At 36.9% G+C, this 17,279-nt stretch overlaps 1 protein-coding gene across 6 annotated transcripts in view; it reads left to right on the top strand.

The window, feature by feature from the left end:
- Window positions 1-14,641, top strand: part of LOC145684445 (cyclic AMP receptor-like protein A) — a 339,973-nt gene extending 325,332 nt beyond the window's left edge. For 3 of the 6 annotated variants that reach the window (XM_081756832.1, XM_081756836.1, XM_081756835.1), the window contains exon 7: window positions 917-1,373. In XM_081756832.1, the coding sequence (XP_081612958.1) occupies window positions 917-1,099 (183 nt within the window). In that variant the 3' untranslated portion in view covers window positions 1,100-1,373. Of the gene's footprint in view, window positions 1-916; window positions 1,376-9,787 lie in introns of those variants that run through there. The other 3 variants (XM_081756834.1, XM_081756833.1, XM_081756837.1) reach the window with 3 other exon arrangements.
- The last annotated feature ends 2,638 nt before the right edge of the window (window positions 14,642-17,279 follow it).

The raw sequence follows: 17,279 nt of genomic DNA, 5'->3' as shown, positions 1-17,279 counted from the left end.
GACGCGAGGACTTTTGGCCGATTTCTGGGTACGGAACATTTTGAGGAGGGGGGAACCGCTATGGCGCCATTCCTTTAACTCTTTCTTGGTTTCAAGATCGTAAATGTGGAACCAGGTTTCATCCTCTGTCACTAGTCTAACCAAAAAGTACTTTGTCTTTTCAAAATGGGCCAAGGTGGCTTTGGATGCTTCGACACGTTCCTTGTTTTGATTCGTGCTCAAAAGTTTCGGCACCCATTTCGCTGAAAGCTTGTGCATCTCTAGGACTGTGGTAATAATATAACCAACTCACTCCCTGGAGATGCCCAGTATCTGGTCAATATATTTGGCGGATATTCGACGGTCCTCAAGAATCAGCGCATGGATAGCATCACGTATTTGCTGGTCTGTTGAGGTTGATGGGCGTCCGCTGCGGGGCTCATCTTCCACAGTCTTAAAACATTATATCCAGGTTTCTAAACAACTGTATGAAGGACATCCCCCCCTTCCCCCCAGTGTTTGGCACATCTCCATATGAGTTTCCTTTGCAGAACTTCATAACGGTCCTCGGCTCCGACGACATGAAACTTCCCCGTGCCTCTTCCACCTCATTTTTTTTTTACCTGCAATGACAGATATTGTACAAGTAGGATTCAATTGGTTTTAACACAGTTACATATTAAGATATGGGGCTTCCATATGCCAACACATTTATTTGTCTACTTCAATTTAAAGGGAACAAAGCCAAGAACTTTTCAGCCCCCTTTCGTAGTTTTAATAGAACAACAATGTAAAAGTGTCCCTCCATACCACCAATATTTCCTTCTATTATATATCCTATTCCAGTTGATATAATTTATCCATCTATTGGTGTATTGTAAAGTGTATTACTCTGTTCTATCAGCACCAATCTGTAGTGATTCCCCCTTTCTCCCAGGCAGCGTGGCATTCAAGACTAAGCCGCCAGACCGTTATTCGTGAGTACCCTGTGATGTACAGGGGCGATGAACAACCACGGAAAGACCACAACCAAGTGATTCAGTTCATTGAGTACGACCGGATAGACTACAATAAACTCTTAGGTGGTGGCGGGAAATCGCAATCTTGTCTTGAAGACTGAAAATTCCTTTGATGAAAGACTGATCACAAAACATTTTTACTTTAAGTGTTAGATAGCAAGCAATAATTACAACAACAAAAAAGTGTTTATAAACAGAAATGAATGATACGTTATTTTTCTTAAGACGTTTGCAGAGTGAATGTGTGAGTGCTAGTGTGACGTGGAACGAAGATCTCTTTTATGTATAAAGCCTTGTACATGATCTGTATATATATTCTAATTAATTTATCTGTATGGTTATCATGTTGATATCAGATTAAACCAAAAAAGACAATGTTATTTAATGAAGATTTTAAATTGTGTTTTCATTTCCATTTTACGAAACAAATGTTATTATTGTTACTGGCTCGTAATTTGACGGGTTACGAAACGTGGGCAACCAAAGATAGAGCTGTTTCGTATATATTTTTTTCACGCAGTACCCTAGCCAAGTGTTTTTTTTTTAAGTTGGTCACAAGGAAGCAGGTGAAGTTAGCTTTACATCAAGGTTGTACCACCCGAGTGTGACATAATGTCACGTGGTATTATCGTGTAGGCAAAGGTGGAATGGAATAAAACGAGCCCTGCGGGGCTTCTAACAGCCTTCGCTCGCTGACGCTTGTTCAGCTATGTTTCATAACATAAGTAAATAATTTTCTATGCATTATATATTACGTACGAGGGCAAAGAGTTATTCTTATCTTATTTTGATGATAAAAGTGTTATGAAAATTTAAAAACTTCCCTTGGGCCGGGTTTGAACCCACGACAAAAGCGATTTTTTATTACTAGCCCATTCGCCAGCATGCTCGGCTACGAGGACCGACAGCATATGGGATTTGATTTGTGCTATATGTATGCTACGTGGCGAGAAACGGATAATTTCAACCAATCAGAACAGTGTATTTAGCTCCTATGGCTAGAATCGAGCGTGATTAAAATATATGCAGCTGCTTCTGCTATGAAGTGTATATCAGGTACAAGTGAAGTGCAAGGTTCCCCGGCTATTGGATAACTGCAGATCCCTTCACACGTAGACGCACTTCTAACTGCAAATTAATAATATACTAACAATATTATTAGCACTAATGTACTGGACACTGCAAAAAAAGAAGAAGAAGAAAAAAGAAAAAGAAAAAATAAAGAAAAAATTTAAAAACACTTTTCGTTTTTAGAAACAACTGTTTTGTCATTGTTTAACATGTCCATAAAATGTCATGAAGTGTTCTGTCAGTGAACAAAAATGTGTACAATGCGTTCTTAACAGAGGTTATAGGAACTACCCTCAGATTATTCAAAATATACCTCAACTTCTGATGTGCCCAATGAGTATACGGTCGTGAAAACTACTATAAAACAGTATTAGGACACCTTACACATTATCTGGTGTCTAGAATGCCTCCTAACAGTGGTTAATAGGAATTTCCCTCAGGGTGTTCAAAATGTACCTGAATTTTTAATATCCCCAATGAGTATACGGACAGAAACTACTTTTGAACAACGTTAAGCCACTTACCATTTACACATTTGCCCGTCGTTTCTGTCCGTATACTCATGGGGCACATCAGAAGTTCAGATACATTTTGAACACTCTGAAGGCAGTTCCTATTAACAGTTTTAGGAGGCATTTTAGATACTAAATGATGTGTAAAGTGTCCTAACAGTGTTTAAAAGTCATCAGAAGTTCTGGTACATTTTGAACACTCTGAGAGCAGTTCCTATTAACTTCTGTTACGAAGCATTCTAGACATTAGATAATGTGTAAAGTGTCCTAACACTGTTTGAAAGTCGTTTCTGTGCCCGTGTACTCATTGAACACATCAAAATTCAGGTACATTTCGAGTACTTTGAGGATAGTTCCTATTAACTTCCGTTAGGAGACATTCTAGACACTAGATACTGTTAGGAAGCATTCTAGACACTAGATACTGTTAGGAAGCATTCTAGACACTAGATACTGTTAGGAAGCATTCTAGACACTAGATACTGTTAGGAAGCATTCTAGACACTAGATAATGTGTGAAGTGTCCTAACACTATTTGAAAGTTGTTTCTGTGCTCGTATACCCATTGAACATATAAGAGATTCAGGTACATTTCGAAGATTCTTAGTGCAGTTCCTATTAACCTCTGTTAGAAGGCATTCTAGATACTAGATAATGTCTAAAGTGTTCTAACACTATTTGAAAGTTGTTTCTGTGCCCGTATACTCATTGAACATATCAGAGATTCAGGTACATTTCAAACACTGTAAAGGCAGTTCCTATTAATTTCTGTTAGGAGGCATTCTAGACACTAAGTACTGTTACGAAGCATTCTAAACACTAGATAATGTCTAAAGTGTCCTAACACTGTTTGAAAGTTGTTTCTGTGCCCGTATACTCATTGAACATATCAGAGATTCATTTACATTTCAAACACTGTAAAGGGAGTTCCTATTAACTTCTGTTAGGAGGTATTCTAGACACTAAATACTGTTACTAAGCATTCTAGACACTAGATAATGTCTAAAGTATCCTAACACTGTTTGAAAATCGTTTCTGTACCCGTATACTCTAGGACACATCAAAATTCAGGTATATTTTGAGCACTCTTAGGAATGATTCTATTAATCACTGTTTAGAAAGCATTCTAGACATTTTTGTTTACTGGTACAAACTTCAGGACATTTTGAACATGGTAAAACAATCACAAAAATTAGTTTCTAAAAAAAATTCAAATACTGATTTATTTTTTTGCAGTGGACGATCTGAATGTTTCGAGTTATATTTTGTAATTTATAAGCAGCCAATTTTAGCGTCAATATAGCAAATACCGGTATTTGCGGACCATGTCTGACATTTGGCAGTGTTCACTGGGTAGATCTCGCTTGAGCTTTAATCTATTTATCACAAATTCTATTTACAAGATTTCGAAAGTTACTTTGTACGCCTTTGGGTGTGAATACACTGCAGTACATAAACCATTGTAAAAGTAAAGCGTTAATTAAGTGTCGGTATGAAAAAATAGCGGGTTAACTTTACAATGCCTGCCCCAGTTGTTATACTTACGGTATACATGAGAAATTACACTCGATTAATTTTAACAAAATGGATCCAAACTTCCTTAATTTTAAGCTAACCCAAACCTACTCTACCCCCACTGTAACCTTTTAAAGTGGTTCTATTCATCAATGCGCAGCTGGAGCGTGTATTGTAAAGCTTACCCAAAATGGCTGTGACTTTAGTATTGATAACCACATATATGTTAAACAATAGAACAGGAAACTCCTTGTTCAAAGATTCTTTGAACAACCCATGTTAAATAGTGACGCGAGAATTGCAACGTGTGAGGCCAAGCATAATAATAATTATTATTATTAATTACAATGTTATTCTTATTAATCATACTTGCATTTTCTATTTTTTATGCTTGTACTTATTTTGAGGAATTAAGGTAAGTTTTATTTTCTGGTAATATTTCTTCCCATTTGTTGCAAGTGTTGTAGCACAGGGAAATATTTGTTCAAAGGATGTTATTTCCTTACTGTATATCTTAGAGGAAAGTGGTTGAATTCGTGTCACTTGAAAATTTCTTTATGCAATCATAGATCTTTATATTTCTAACAGCTAGTGTTCGTAGTAATCAAGGAGTGAAATTCTAAAAGACGTAACACTGTTGTTAGTAGGTGTTGGAACCAAGGATATTATAAAATAGAGGATCTGCCCTTACAACAAAATCTTGAAGCCATACGTCACAGTTTCGCCACCCCCACTCTGCCCACTCCGCCCAATAACATCGCAAATGTTTTGAGCCAACAGTCATGGCGGGAACGTAAGTAGCCAATCAGACGATGGCGGAAACGAGAGTAGCCAATCAGATGTGCCGATGCCCGGTTGTTTTTTGTCTTCATTGAGTTAATAGGATGAAGATACATATGGGCAGATCCTCTATTTTATAACATCCTTGGTTGGAACCGAGTTCAATTAAATGTTCAATTAATTTGAGCTTCTAGTTTTACGTTCTACGTTTATATACTGATGCTGAGGGAGATGGTGATGATGATGAATGCAATTGTGGAATGAAGAAAGTGAGAAGAAACAATAGAGCCGAGAAAATCCACCCACACAGCTGATTGTTTTGGAGTTTAGGCGTTTCCTTTCAGCAGCGAGGCTATATGATATGTGGATCTACAGCTTAACGTACGATCCGAACCACTTGAGCTCCCACCAGGAATCGAACTAGGCTCTCCACTCATCAGAGGCGAGCGCTTTACCACTGAGCCTCTGCGGTTTCAGTATTGATTCCCTATAGTTTGAAGGCTTACCGTAATTATAGAATGTGAAACGAATTTCATTACTAGCGCCTGTGCATTTGGTGGACGTGGTCCTGAGTAGGGGCGCAACCACGTGAGGATCCATAGGGTACGGAACCTCTCCCCAGGGGGTCTAGGGGGCCGGGCCCCCAGAAATTTTTATTGGCCCCCTCTAAAATTTTCACAGTAGGCTTGCAAATGACCTATAATATGGGATGAACTAATATTTTTGAATGCCCCCCCCCTAACTTCCACCGGCCCCCCTACATTTTCGGGCTGGCTACGGGTCTGCCTCTCCCCCAAAGAAACTTTGTAACTCGATAATATTTGTAGACTTTCTTAACAGAACTATATTTGAAAACAGAGAAATGATTGATATATAGCCTCAAGATCTGGTTTTATATTTCATCGCACTCGTTCTTTTCTTATAAAAAATAATATGGTTGTATATTTTTTATCTAGAAATGTAGGTGGCAGTAATTAACAATAACTTATCATGTTTTCGGGTGGAGTAACACACGTTCAATACTACCAAAAAAAAAAAAAAAGTGAACCCTCGCAAGAAAAATTTGTGGGTGCGCGCCTGGTTCCGAGTTCTATTCCTGATGGGAGAGCTCAGAAAGATTAATTTCACAAACACTCAGTTTCATTACTCATCCATGTCCTTTAACCTAAAGAGTATAACCGTCGAACGTTCCTACTTTTATTGCAAATACTAATATTAAAATATATAACAAGTTAAATAATAAATATGATTCAAAGGTTTTTCCAAACACTTTAAATGATTTGTGTGAATGTATTACAAGGAGCTGTGAATCATTGTTAGTATATGCGTCTTTGTTAGGAGAAATGAAACTATAATAGATACAGTCCTTAGGAGAAATGAAACTATAATAGATACAGTCCTCTACCTAACAATGTATATTTTTCATATACGAGGGTGATTCCAAAAGTAAGGTCTCCAAAGCGCAGAGGACGCAGGAAAACTGATTATGCGACTCTTGGCAACACTACTGTGTTTGTTGTTTCCTCCACACCCAAATAAGCGTTCACACCCCTCGTTGAGACCAGTCTTGGCTTGGCAGCCGTTGGTAATAGAGGTCACGCTTGGCGATACCGGGAAGGGCGAAGTTCGTGCAGTTATTTTGTTTTTGAACTCTTAAGAATGTTAAACCGATTCAAATCAATCGGCAATTGACACAAGTGTATGGCGAGTCGTGTATGTATGTCAAAACCGTCTACAAGTGGTGTAGAGAGTTTGCAGAAAGAATGGAGTAAGAGACCGTCATTTTCCAACGAGACAATCGCGAAGGTTCAGGATTTTTTTTTAAGTTGAAAGAACACTTGAATGGAACAAGCTTCAGCAACGACGACGAGGTAAAAAGTGAGGTTCATTCAGGACCTATTTAATATTTTTACCGTCCCACAATAACAATAAATACCTGTAATATTTGAGATAATGAGATGAATATTCAACATATTAGTAGCATTGGAAACTGTAGATATTTCTGGAAATTTATCAACAGAGGAAAGATTTCGAACTTACGATCAAAGAATTCGGTGCCAACAACGGAAGAAGAGAAATAATATATATAACTTCGTTAATGAAATGTTCATTATCGCTTTCAAGTCAAACGGATTCTTATTTCGTCAATATTTAAAAAATGTAAAAATCTTGTATCCTATCCATATATAAGTGTATAATACATCTCTGAAATTTCCAGAGGTGGAAAATGATTTTAAAAAAAATAAAAAATAAAAAAATAAAAATAAAATTGGTCTGAGAAAATTTGCCGCCACCGAAATCTTGCTGCCTCAGGCTATGGATATGCGTAAATCCTAACAATGATAAAAATACTCCTAACAATGACATATTCTTAACAATGATACAGTTACCGCTAACAATGACAGATATTCCTAACAATGATAGAGATACCCCTAACAATGACAGATATTCCTAACAATGATAGAGAAACCCCTAACAATGACAGATATTCCTAACAATGATAGAGAAACCCCTAACAATGACAGATATTCCTAACAATGATACAGATACTCCTAACAATGACATGTTCTTAACAATGATACAGATACCCCTAACAATGACATGTTCTTAACAATGATACAGATACCCCTAACAATGACAGATATTCCTAACAATGATACAGTTACCGCTAACAATGACATATTCCTAACAATGATAGAGAAACCCCTAACAATGACAGATATTCCTAACAATGATACAGATACTCCTAACAATGACATGTTCTTAACAATGATACAGATACCCCTAACAATGACATGTTCTTAACAATGATACAAATACCCCTAACAATGACAGATATTCCTAACAATGATACAGATACTCCTAACAATGACATGTTCTTAACAATGATACAGATACCCCTAACAATGACAGATATTCCTAACAATGATACAGTTACAGCTAACAATGACAGATATTCCTAACAATGATAGAGAAACCCCTAACAATGACAGATACCCCTAACAATGATACAGATACCCCAACAATGATAGAGATACCCCTAACAATGACAGATATTCCTAACATTGATAGAGATACCCCTAAAAATGACCCATATTTCTAAGAGTGATACAGATAATTGTAACAATGACACATACTTCTAACAATGACACATATACTCTTAACAAGACAGATATTCCTAACAATGACACAGATACTCATAATAATGACACAGGTACTCCTAACACATCTATACTACTTCTAATGTTTAACAGTTTTAGAACTCAGAATCTTCAATCCAGTGACGACGCCAGTAGGGAAGGGCAAGGGAGGCAGGTTCCTTTGGTAGGCTAACAGCCCTTCCCCCAGCATGATGTACGAGGGTCATTCGGAAAGTAAAGAACGTTTTGCGCTAGCGCATGCGCGTGTTCCCCCACCCCCGCTGCAGCTGGGTTATTTACCTGGGCATGCTTTAGCCTCAGTCTGGCACCAGCTGCGATCCGCTACGGTCCGTTATTGCTTCGCTGTGCGACTGTAAAATGTGCGATACAATTACTGATCCCGCCAAGTGTGAGGTTCGTAGTGTGATAAGATTTTTGAATGCAAGAAAAGTGCGTCCGATAGAAATTTATAGACAAATCACTGAGGTGTATGGAAATGTAATGAATGAAGTATCAGTTCGTAAGTGGTGCATTATGTTTAATGACGGACGGACGAATGTGCACGATGAGGAACGCTCGGGACGGCCTTCTGTTGTGACTGACGAACTCAAAGGAAGAATTGAGCGGAAAATTCAAGAGGATAGGCGATTCGCTATTGATGGGCTGCACGAATTCTTTCCTGAAATTTCAAGAACTTTGTTGTACGAAATTGTCAGTGGTGAACTTGGTTACAAAAAAATTAGTGCAAGGTGGGTGCCTCGACTGTTATCGGAGGAACACAAAACCAAGCGAATAGGAGCCGCATTGACTTTTCTCAGCCGTTACCATAAGGATGGCGATGAACTTTTAAATCGTATTGTTACTGGAGATGAGACGTGGATATCGCACATCACTCCAGAAACAAAGCGCCAATCCATGGAATGGCACCATTCAAATTCTCCGAAAAAGCCGAAAAAAAGCCAAACAAATTTTGAGCACCAGAAAGGTTATGGCTACGGTCTTTTGGGATCGTAAGAGTGTTTTGCTCGTTGACTACATGCAGAGAGGTGAGACCATAAATGCAGCTGCCTACTGTCAGACGTTACGTCGACTTCGCCGCGCGATTCAAAACAAAAGGCGCGGATTGCTGACCAGCGGCGTCATCCTCCTCCACGACAATGCCCGTCCTCACTCCGCGGCATTGACGAGGGACTTGCTTCAGCAGTTTAAGTGGGAAGTTTGGGAGCATCCACCCTATAGTCCAGACTTAGCCCCCAGTGACTTCCACCTATTCCCAAAGTTGAAAGACTTTTTGGGTGGAAGCCACTACGGCACTGATGATGAACTTAAGGAAGCTGTTAGTGATTGGTTCAACAGTTTGGCGGCAACTGTGTATGCCGAAGGCATAGAAAAACTTGTACCACGGTATGACAAGTGTTTAAATTTACACGGCGACTATGTCGAAAAGTAACTTAAGTATCACATAGTATGTAACACAAATTTCGCCTTTGTATATCAGTTATTAAAGTGTTTATATAAAAACGTTCTTTACTTTCCGAATGACCCTCGTATTTTAATGTAAATCATGTAATACGAAACCATTTTGGTACATAAAAAATGGCTCCTTCCCCCTCCGAAAAATGTCTCTATTCCTCCGCTTGAAATCCCAAAAAAGTAAAACTGGTGTTGTCAATGCTTCAATCTAAAGTTTCATGTTTTCTGCTTTCCTTTAGACAGTGTACTTTGGCCTATATTGGATCTTAGATTAAAATTGTTTTCTCTGTTATTGCAGGTAGCCTTTCTGAATCACTTCCATCACACTGTGATTGAAGAGTATCCTTCAGAAATACGTCAAAATGCGGCATCGCTTGTGGAGGCTGAAGTTCCGAATGAAGACACGTGACCACACTTTTGAATTGACTACAAATTACGAATCAGCGCCAATCACAAGAGGATGGGATGCTTCGTTGTACAGTTAATCATGGTTCACTCCTAACTTCATCCTTATTCAAGTTATAAAATTCATTAGCAGACAGGAATGATCATGTCCTGCTCGTTACCATGAAAATTATCTTTTTCTTTATAGGTCAAGGATGTTATAAAATAGAAGATCTGCCCATACGTATCTTCATCATATGAACTCAATGAAGCCAAAAAACAACCGAGCATCGTCTGAGCCGGAACGTCTGATTGGCTACTCTCGTTTCCGCCATGATTTTTGGTTCAAAACATTGCGATTTTAGTGGCGCGAAGTGGGCAGAGTAGGTGTGTCGAAGCTGTAACGTATGGCTTCACGATTTTGTTGTATGAGCAGATCCTCTATTTTATAACATCCTTGATATAGGCACCGTTACTGGTCCGTGGTGACGCCTCTAGATTCTACTGGCGAAATCGTTTTTTTTTACTCTTTTTTCTATCTGTTGCAAATCTAAAATTTTAAAGATGTTCCCTTTATTGCAATGCTTATATCCCGGGAAGTAACATAGCACCTTCCCTTGTACTGTTGGTGTATTATAGAAAAAAGAAAAAAAAACATGGCTGATCCTGTGGCAACGAGAGGGCAGCAACGTCAGATTATTCCATACTATCCAAGTGTATATATATTCTTTGAATACTTAAATGAAATTATCTTCGGCAAATTTCGGTGGTACATTTCTTTCAAAGATACGTTTTCTTTCCATACAGTTTTCGTTCAACGCTTCCGGTTCTTGCACCGGTGTACCATAGATTCTAAAGTATAGCTATCGTAAATTCTCATTGTAAATGAAGGATTCATATCAAGTTTTCTCAATTGCTTCAAATGATTGAATTGGAGTTTTGTGTGAAATGTGTACCTAGAGCTTAACGTAGAATCGAAGTATTTAAGTTTGTTGGCACTAGCAATAACATTATGGGTAACTGGCAGACACCAATTGTCATAGTGCGTATATATACGTACTAGGTGTTTCAGGTAAAAATCCACTCCTTGTAAATCACAAACGGCTCGTGATAAAAGTGAGATTTAAAAATGTCAGATGCCGAGTCGAATGGAGCATACCGTAGTGCTTGTTCAACAGGATTCTCTATTATGGTATTTTTGGGGCTTGCCCGAATATATTAAATGAGAAGGTATTCCATCTGATCCATTATTGAAAAGATCATATACCAAACAAACAGTTTTTGTATTCAAAAGTTGTTCGTGTGGAGGGATCATCTATGAAGACCAGAGCGGTGAGTGTTTTCTATTTTGGTAGCTATTGTGCTGTTTTCACGTACAGCATGTCGTATTGGCAGTAGCTGTGGAAATAACTCACAATAAATGGTGACAAACACGTAAAACTTTTTTCCCTACTGAAGTTCGTTTTTCAGTTATCTTTTTAATAATGTATAAGATGATATATATTATGTATTGATTAATATGCCCCATCTTGCCATCGCATAGCTAACATGAAGGTGATTCAGTGCCATCTTACAAGCAGGGTTGCCAACTTCAAAGAACAAAATTATCGATTTTCGCCTTCAAAATTATCGTATATTACAAAAAAAATCGTATATTCGTTATGCACATGATTATAAGTATAATACTACTAATAATAGCAATAATATATAATAAATTTATTTAATAATATTCACTTTCGAATTCGAAATCGGAGTCATTGTCCGAACCACTTTTAAGATCCTTATCAACACTACTCCCAACAATAATATTTGCACTCCCTCGTAAAAGTAATTGAATTTAAAGAATGGATGCAGGTTTTGTCGTTTGCCAATTCTCAAATTGCTATTTATTTATTTTAACTGGAATGACTGTTAAAAACCTCAATATATGTGTTTTATTATTATTTAATGCATATCTACAATTTATATGCACATTCAAAAATTGCACAGAAGTGTGAGTTCTAAAATTATCATATATTCACCTATTATAGCAAGAGCATTATCGTATATAGCAGTGCTAATCAACCGAGGGTACGCTAAGATGTTTCTGGGGTAGTAATCCTAAGACTTGGGTTGTCACCCATACATTTTGAAATTTCTCATGTTAATTTTTGGTTGGGGGGAAGAAAAAAGCGCTCGCGAGAGTTTAACTGATTCTTGTAGTACTCGGCGAGAGAAATCGATTAGTGAAGGAATGTTCAAAATTGGCGCAGGTAAACATGGAGAAAATAGCATTTTCATGTACCGGTTCAAAATGGGAAAGAAAAAAAGACCCGCGAGATTTTAACTGATTCTTGTAGTACTCGACGAGAGAAATCGTTTAGTGAAGGAATTTTCAAAATCGGCGCAGGCAAACATGGAGAAAATAGCATTTTCATGTACCGGTTCAAAATGGGAAAGAAAAAAGGGCCCGCGAGATTTTAACTGATTCTTGTAGTACTCGACGAGAGAAATAGTTTAGTGAAGGAATTTTTAAAATCGGCGCAGGCAAACATGGAGAAAATCACATTTTCTTGTACCGGTTCAAAATGGGGATGAAAATCGCATTTTCATCTACCAGTTCAAAATGGGGAAGGAAAAACTCGTGGGCCCTTTTTCCCTCCCCCATTTTGAACCGGTACATGAAAATGCTATTTTCTCCATGTTGGCCTGCGCCGATTTTGAAAATTCTTTTACTAATCGATTTCTCTGGTCGAGTACTACAAAAATCAGTTAAAATCTCGCGGACCCTTTTTTCTTCCCCCAACCTTATTTTTTTCGGATGTGCAGTTTATCCCCCTGCAAATAGTCTTGATTTCTACACTGATTGTCCTATTGTTGGGTCTCTATTTATTTGTCCCCCTTTTTAATCAACAAAACATGTGTATTAAGTTTACTAAGTTAATTTTGATTTAATTTCTTTTAAACAGCTTCAGGGGTACACAATTGGAAGGCGAACTGTGTCTAGGGGTACGCGAAAAAAAAAAAGGTTGAACAGCATTGGTATATAGTATAATACTATAATTGATACTACTTGTCCCTTCTGACAGCTCGCTGCGCGAACGTGGTGCTCAATGCTGTTTTGCCGGCTTTTGCGTCTGGTGTTGAAACATGAACTTATTCATTGCAAGTAAATCTCCGTTTTATAAAATTAAATGACACAAAAGAGAACTAAAAGGAATGCTCTCAATAAACAGCAGGTCCGCTACTCAAGTTGACATTCGACTAAAACAATATGCATTTGTTTATATTCAAATTGGCAACGTGCGGAAAGGATAAAATGTTTACTATTGCAGAGCGAGAGAAATGAGCCACTACAATTGGCTGAACGTTCTGTTGCCATAGAAACAGTTCTTCTTGCCTGATTGTTGTGACCACGTGCAGGAAAGAAAAAATAGAGGAAAGTAATTGTCAGAAGGGACAAGTTCTATCAAATGGACTGTAAAGCTTAAATTATCATATATCAGGATAAGTTATCGTATGGTTGGCTAGCCTGCTTACTAATATGTTGCAGAGACAATTATATCACTTGATAGCCATAGGATTAGTTCATTGCAATATCACATAAAATACTTGGTTGCAGTGGCAGCTCTTGAGGTGTCACATCACTAAAAAAATAAAAATTTTATTTCTACAAACTAAGGGAAGGAAACTTTTCTAATATTCTGATCAGTAGCGTCTTTTCAGGATATGCGAATGGGAAAGCAAGGATGTCCCCCAAAGTAAGACTTTCACGCTTTTTTGTTAGCGTACAATTTATTTATTTATATTTTTAAAAATAGCATGTTTCTCAAACTTAGCTTCCCCAAATGACGCCTCTAGTTCCTATTCTAGTATTTTTTTAAAAAAGTTTTTTTTATTTAACGTCTCACTAAATATCGTTTAGAATATAGGAGACTGATGACTAATGAAATTCAATGATTACGAATGGATTGGTGGGATGAAAATGTGGGACGAAACTTGAAAAAAACTAAGAAACAGTTTTTTCTTCCCAAGCAGATACTCTATTATAACATTTTGTAGAAAGTGTACGTTGTTTTGATGCTGTCAACAAAAGGAACTGTTGTATTCTATGATTTGAAAAGAAGGGACTGATTACTTATTCGAAGTATTTCTGTCTCTTAAGCAAAAGAACAAAAACAAACAAAAAAAAGTTTAATAAAGTTTCAAATATAGCTGAAAAGTCATGTGAATTGTTCATAATTAAATATAGAAAGATATTTTCGAAGGACTTCGGCCATGATTATTATGTAATGATATATATATACGTTCCATCCATCATTTGACATATGGGAATGAGACAAAACTTCTTAGATAATCCAATCAGGACGTCCTTGGGCGAAATTCGAACCTGGAGCCTTCCGATTAGAAACTGAGAACACTAACATCCAGTCGGTAGCAAAAAAAAAATTAACATGTGTAGTTTGAAGAAATGGCAAGTGATTGTCCTTTAACTTTTGGCTCACACTGTATATTATCAACTTTCATAACGAAAACAATACGTTTGTGGAGTTGTATATTGTTTGTAATAACTATATAGTGCATTTAATGCACAGCATTTGTGAAACTGTTTGTACGAATAACACTATATACAGACTTCTGTAATTTGTAAAATCGTATGTTATAAGTGTTTCATCAATAAGATATTGCAATATCTGATAATGTCAAACTATGTGTAAGTTATTTTTTTATAAGCATGTGTTTATTTTTATGTAAATAAAAAGTGTGATATTTGGTAAATAAAAAGTATTGCAGTTTGTTAATAGACGTGTTTCTTTTAAAATTCTATCTCTGTTGATTAACATTTTTTTTTTTTTGTACATTTTCAAAACATGAAAAAGTAAACAAAAGACTATATTAAAATGTTGGCCCCACATTAATCTACAAGAACGGGTAAAGTGAAAAGATAGAAATATACTGTCAAATGAGGTGAAATCGGACGGATCTGGACATTTTTCAACTATGCTCGAAATTTACTAAATTATTTTTTCAATTAAATAGCTATATCGTGTGGGATATGTTTCAGGAATACAATAAACAAAAGAAAATAAATTTTGACCAACTCTGCATTTAGATAGAAAACATTAAAATGTGTCCGATGTCACCCCATGTGGTGGAGTGATTTCGGACACGATAGCACTTCTGCATAATAGTCCGAAGCTGTGTCGCTATAGTGTGAAATCGGATCGTAAACAATATTTGACAGCCAAATGGAAGATTGTCGGACATTTATTTGAATGCTTTCTTAGTTTCGATTACACATTAGAATCACATTTAACATAAAATAAGTGACATAACAATATCCTATAACTATTCTATCAGGCCTTGTTTACATTTTGTACTAATACACAATAACTATTTTTTACATATTATCACATAGCCTTGCTCAGTGTGTTATAGTGTATTAGTAACAATATCCTATAAACTTTCAAAAGAAAAATACATATTGGTTTGAAGCAATACAACAAGAAAAAAGTATGTTGCACACAGCCATGTTCCATTTGTCCATTAGAGCTAAAGATTAATATACGCTTTCGTAGAAGAAAGTCTTACCCCTTATTTCATGAGACTTAGCTAACACTCGGAAAATCTGTTCTTTACCAACCCTATCTTCATCATCCTGATAGCCTTTCTGTCCAGATACCCTTTCACAAGATATATCTTCAGATGTAAAGGGAAAACCCAATTTGCAGCTTTAAGAATGAAATGGACTATGTTTTCCTCTTCTGCATTTAGAACGGTTTGGCTTCTCATAGTTCTTGTGCACTTTGTTTTCTGTTGTTGAACGCGGCACCTGATAAGCATCGCCTGCTTTAAATCACACTGTCACGTTAGAAGAACTTGTAGCTGTCATATATAGTTTTCAGCATGTACAGTAGATTAACCAAGATAAACAAACTTAAATTTCCAAAGTCGGCCGTTGAAGGTTAAACGCCGTTCATCCATCCAGTTGATCGAGATTTAACGTTGAGCGTCGTTAAACAGTTGAACTTCATTCATACACACGGCCTCAATCTCATGCTTGTGCCATCAACCTGATAACACAATCAATTTGCTCCATACTCAGATTATCTATATAACATAGTTCTCCATACTAGTCTAGTGGTTCGAGTCTTGGTAAGAGCAGTGGTGACTTCAAAAGATTTTCCCCTAAGATAATTTTAATCTATGGGGGTACAAAGTAGTACTGCGAAAATAGTGGTAGCCCACAATGAGGACGATAAGAAGTTGAACATCCTATCCCCACTGGATAACATCCCCCTGAACTACCTCCGAAAATAAACACTTTGTAAGAGGACCTTGAAACTTCACTGAACCGGTTTTAATACCGGAATCGATTTTTTTTAAAAAAATTGGAACCGATATTTGATTAAAAAAGAACCAGTTTTCAAAAAAAACAGTTTTTTTAAAAGTTTTCAGAAACCGTCTTTATTTTTTTCTAAAACCGAATAATCGGCTTTTGTGCCGACCGTTAGTCTTATCTTGTCCAATTCATCGAAGTCTTTGACGCCTTGTTGGAATTGAAGACGTATTCCTTGAGAATGGGAAGCATAGCAAAGATACAAACTGTCACATTAACTGTAGCAGCACAGATATTAGGTCCTGCTGTGGGGAAGGTGGGCTACTAACTGCAAAAGTTAACCGTACGTTTTAATTGACCGGTTGGCCGATCATTTTGCCAACCTACTCAAACTGCCAACGTAGCCCCAACGAAAGAAGTAACGTTGCGATTGGATTTCTTTTCCTGCTTTAACTACTAAAAACAAAATTTTGTATCCCAAGAAAATGACCATTTAAATAACATGGGAGATTTCTACATCCTCCTTTAGACCCTCTAAAAATTAAAAAAAAATATTCACTTTTTTTTTTTCAATTTTCCTGTCGGTTAGTCCCGAAAGGCTACAATCAAACCAACTTTCATCATTCCAATCCTGGCCAAAGTGCCTAAACATTTTGGAGTTTTCAAGATGTCGCATAAATAGAAAGATTTTTTTTCAGTTCTCCATAAACCCACTCTAAAGTTGGAAATTTTTATTTGTAGTGATTTTGTTAAATAATTCTATAGAAAACGTACACGCATACCGAATTTCAAGTTTTTATTTCAATTCTAAGCACTAAGTCCAAAAAAGGCCCACTTAAAATATTATGGAGAATTTCTTCATCCTTCTTTTAGACTCCCTAAAAATTAAAAATATTCACTTTTGGCAATTTTTCTGTGTATTGGTCCCGAGAAGCTACAATCATTCCAAATTTAATCATAGTACCTCTACCAGAAGTGCCCAATAATTTTGGAGAGTAGAAGGTGTCCCCTATAAATAACATGGGGAAGATATTTCAGTTCCCCTTAAAGTCACTCTAAAGTTGTATATTTTTATTTTTGAGGATTT

This window comes from Thermobia domestica, chromosome 4 (assembly GCF_964235325.1).
Source record: "Thermobia domestica chromosome 4, izTheDome1.hap1.1, whole genome shotgun sequence".
NCBI classification, from domain to species: domain Eukaryota; kingdom Metazoa; phylum Arthropoda; class Insecta; order Zygentoma; family Lepismatidae; genus Thermobia; species Thermobia domestica.
Note: the sequence above shows the minus strand (reverse complement) of the source record. Positions and strands in the feature narration are given on the sequence as shown.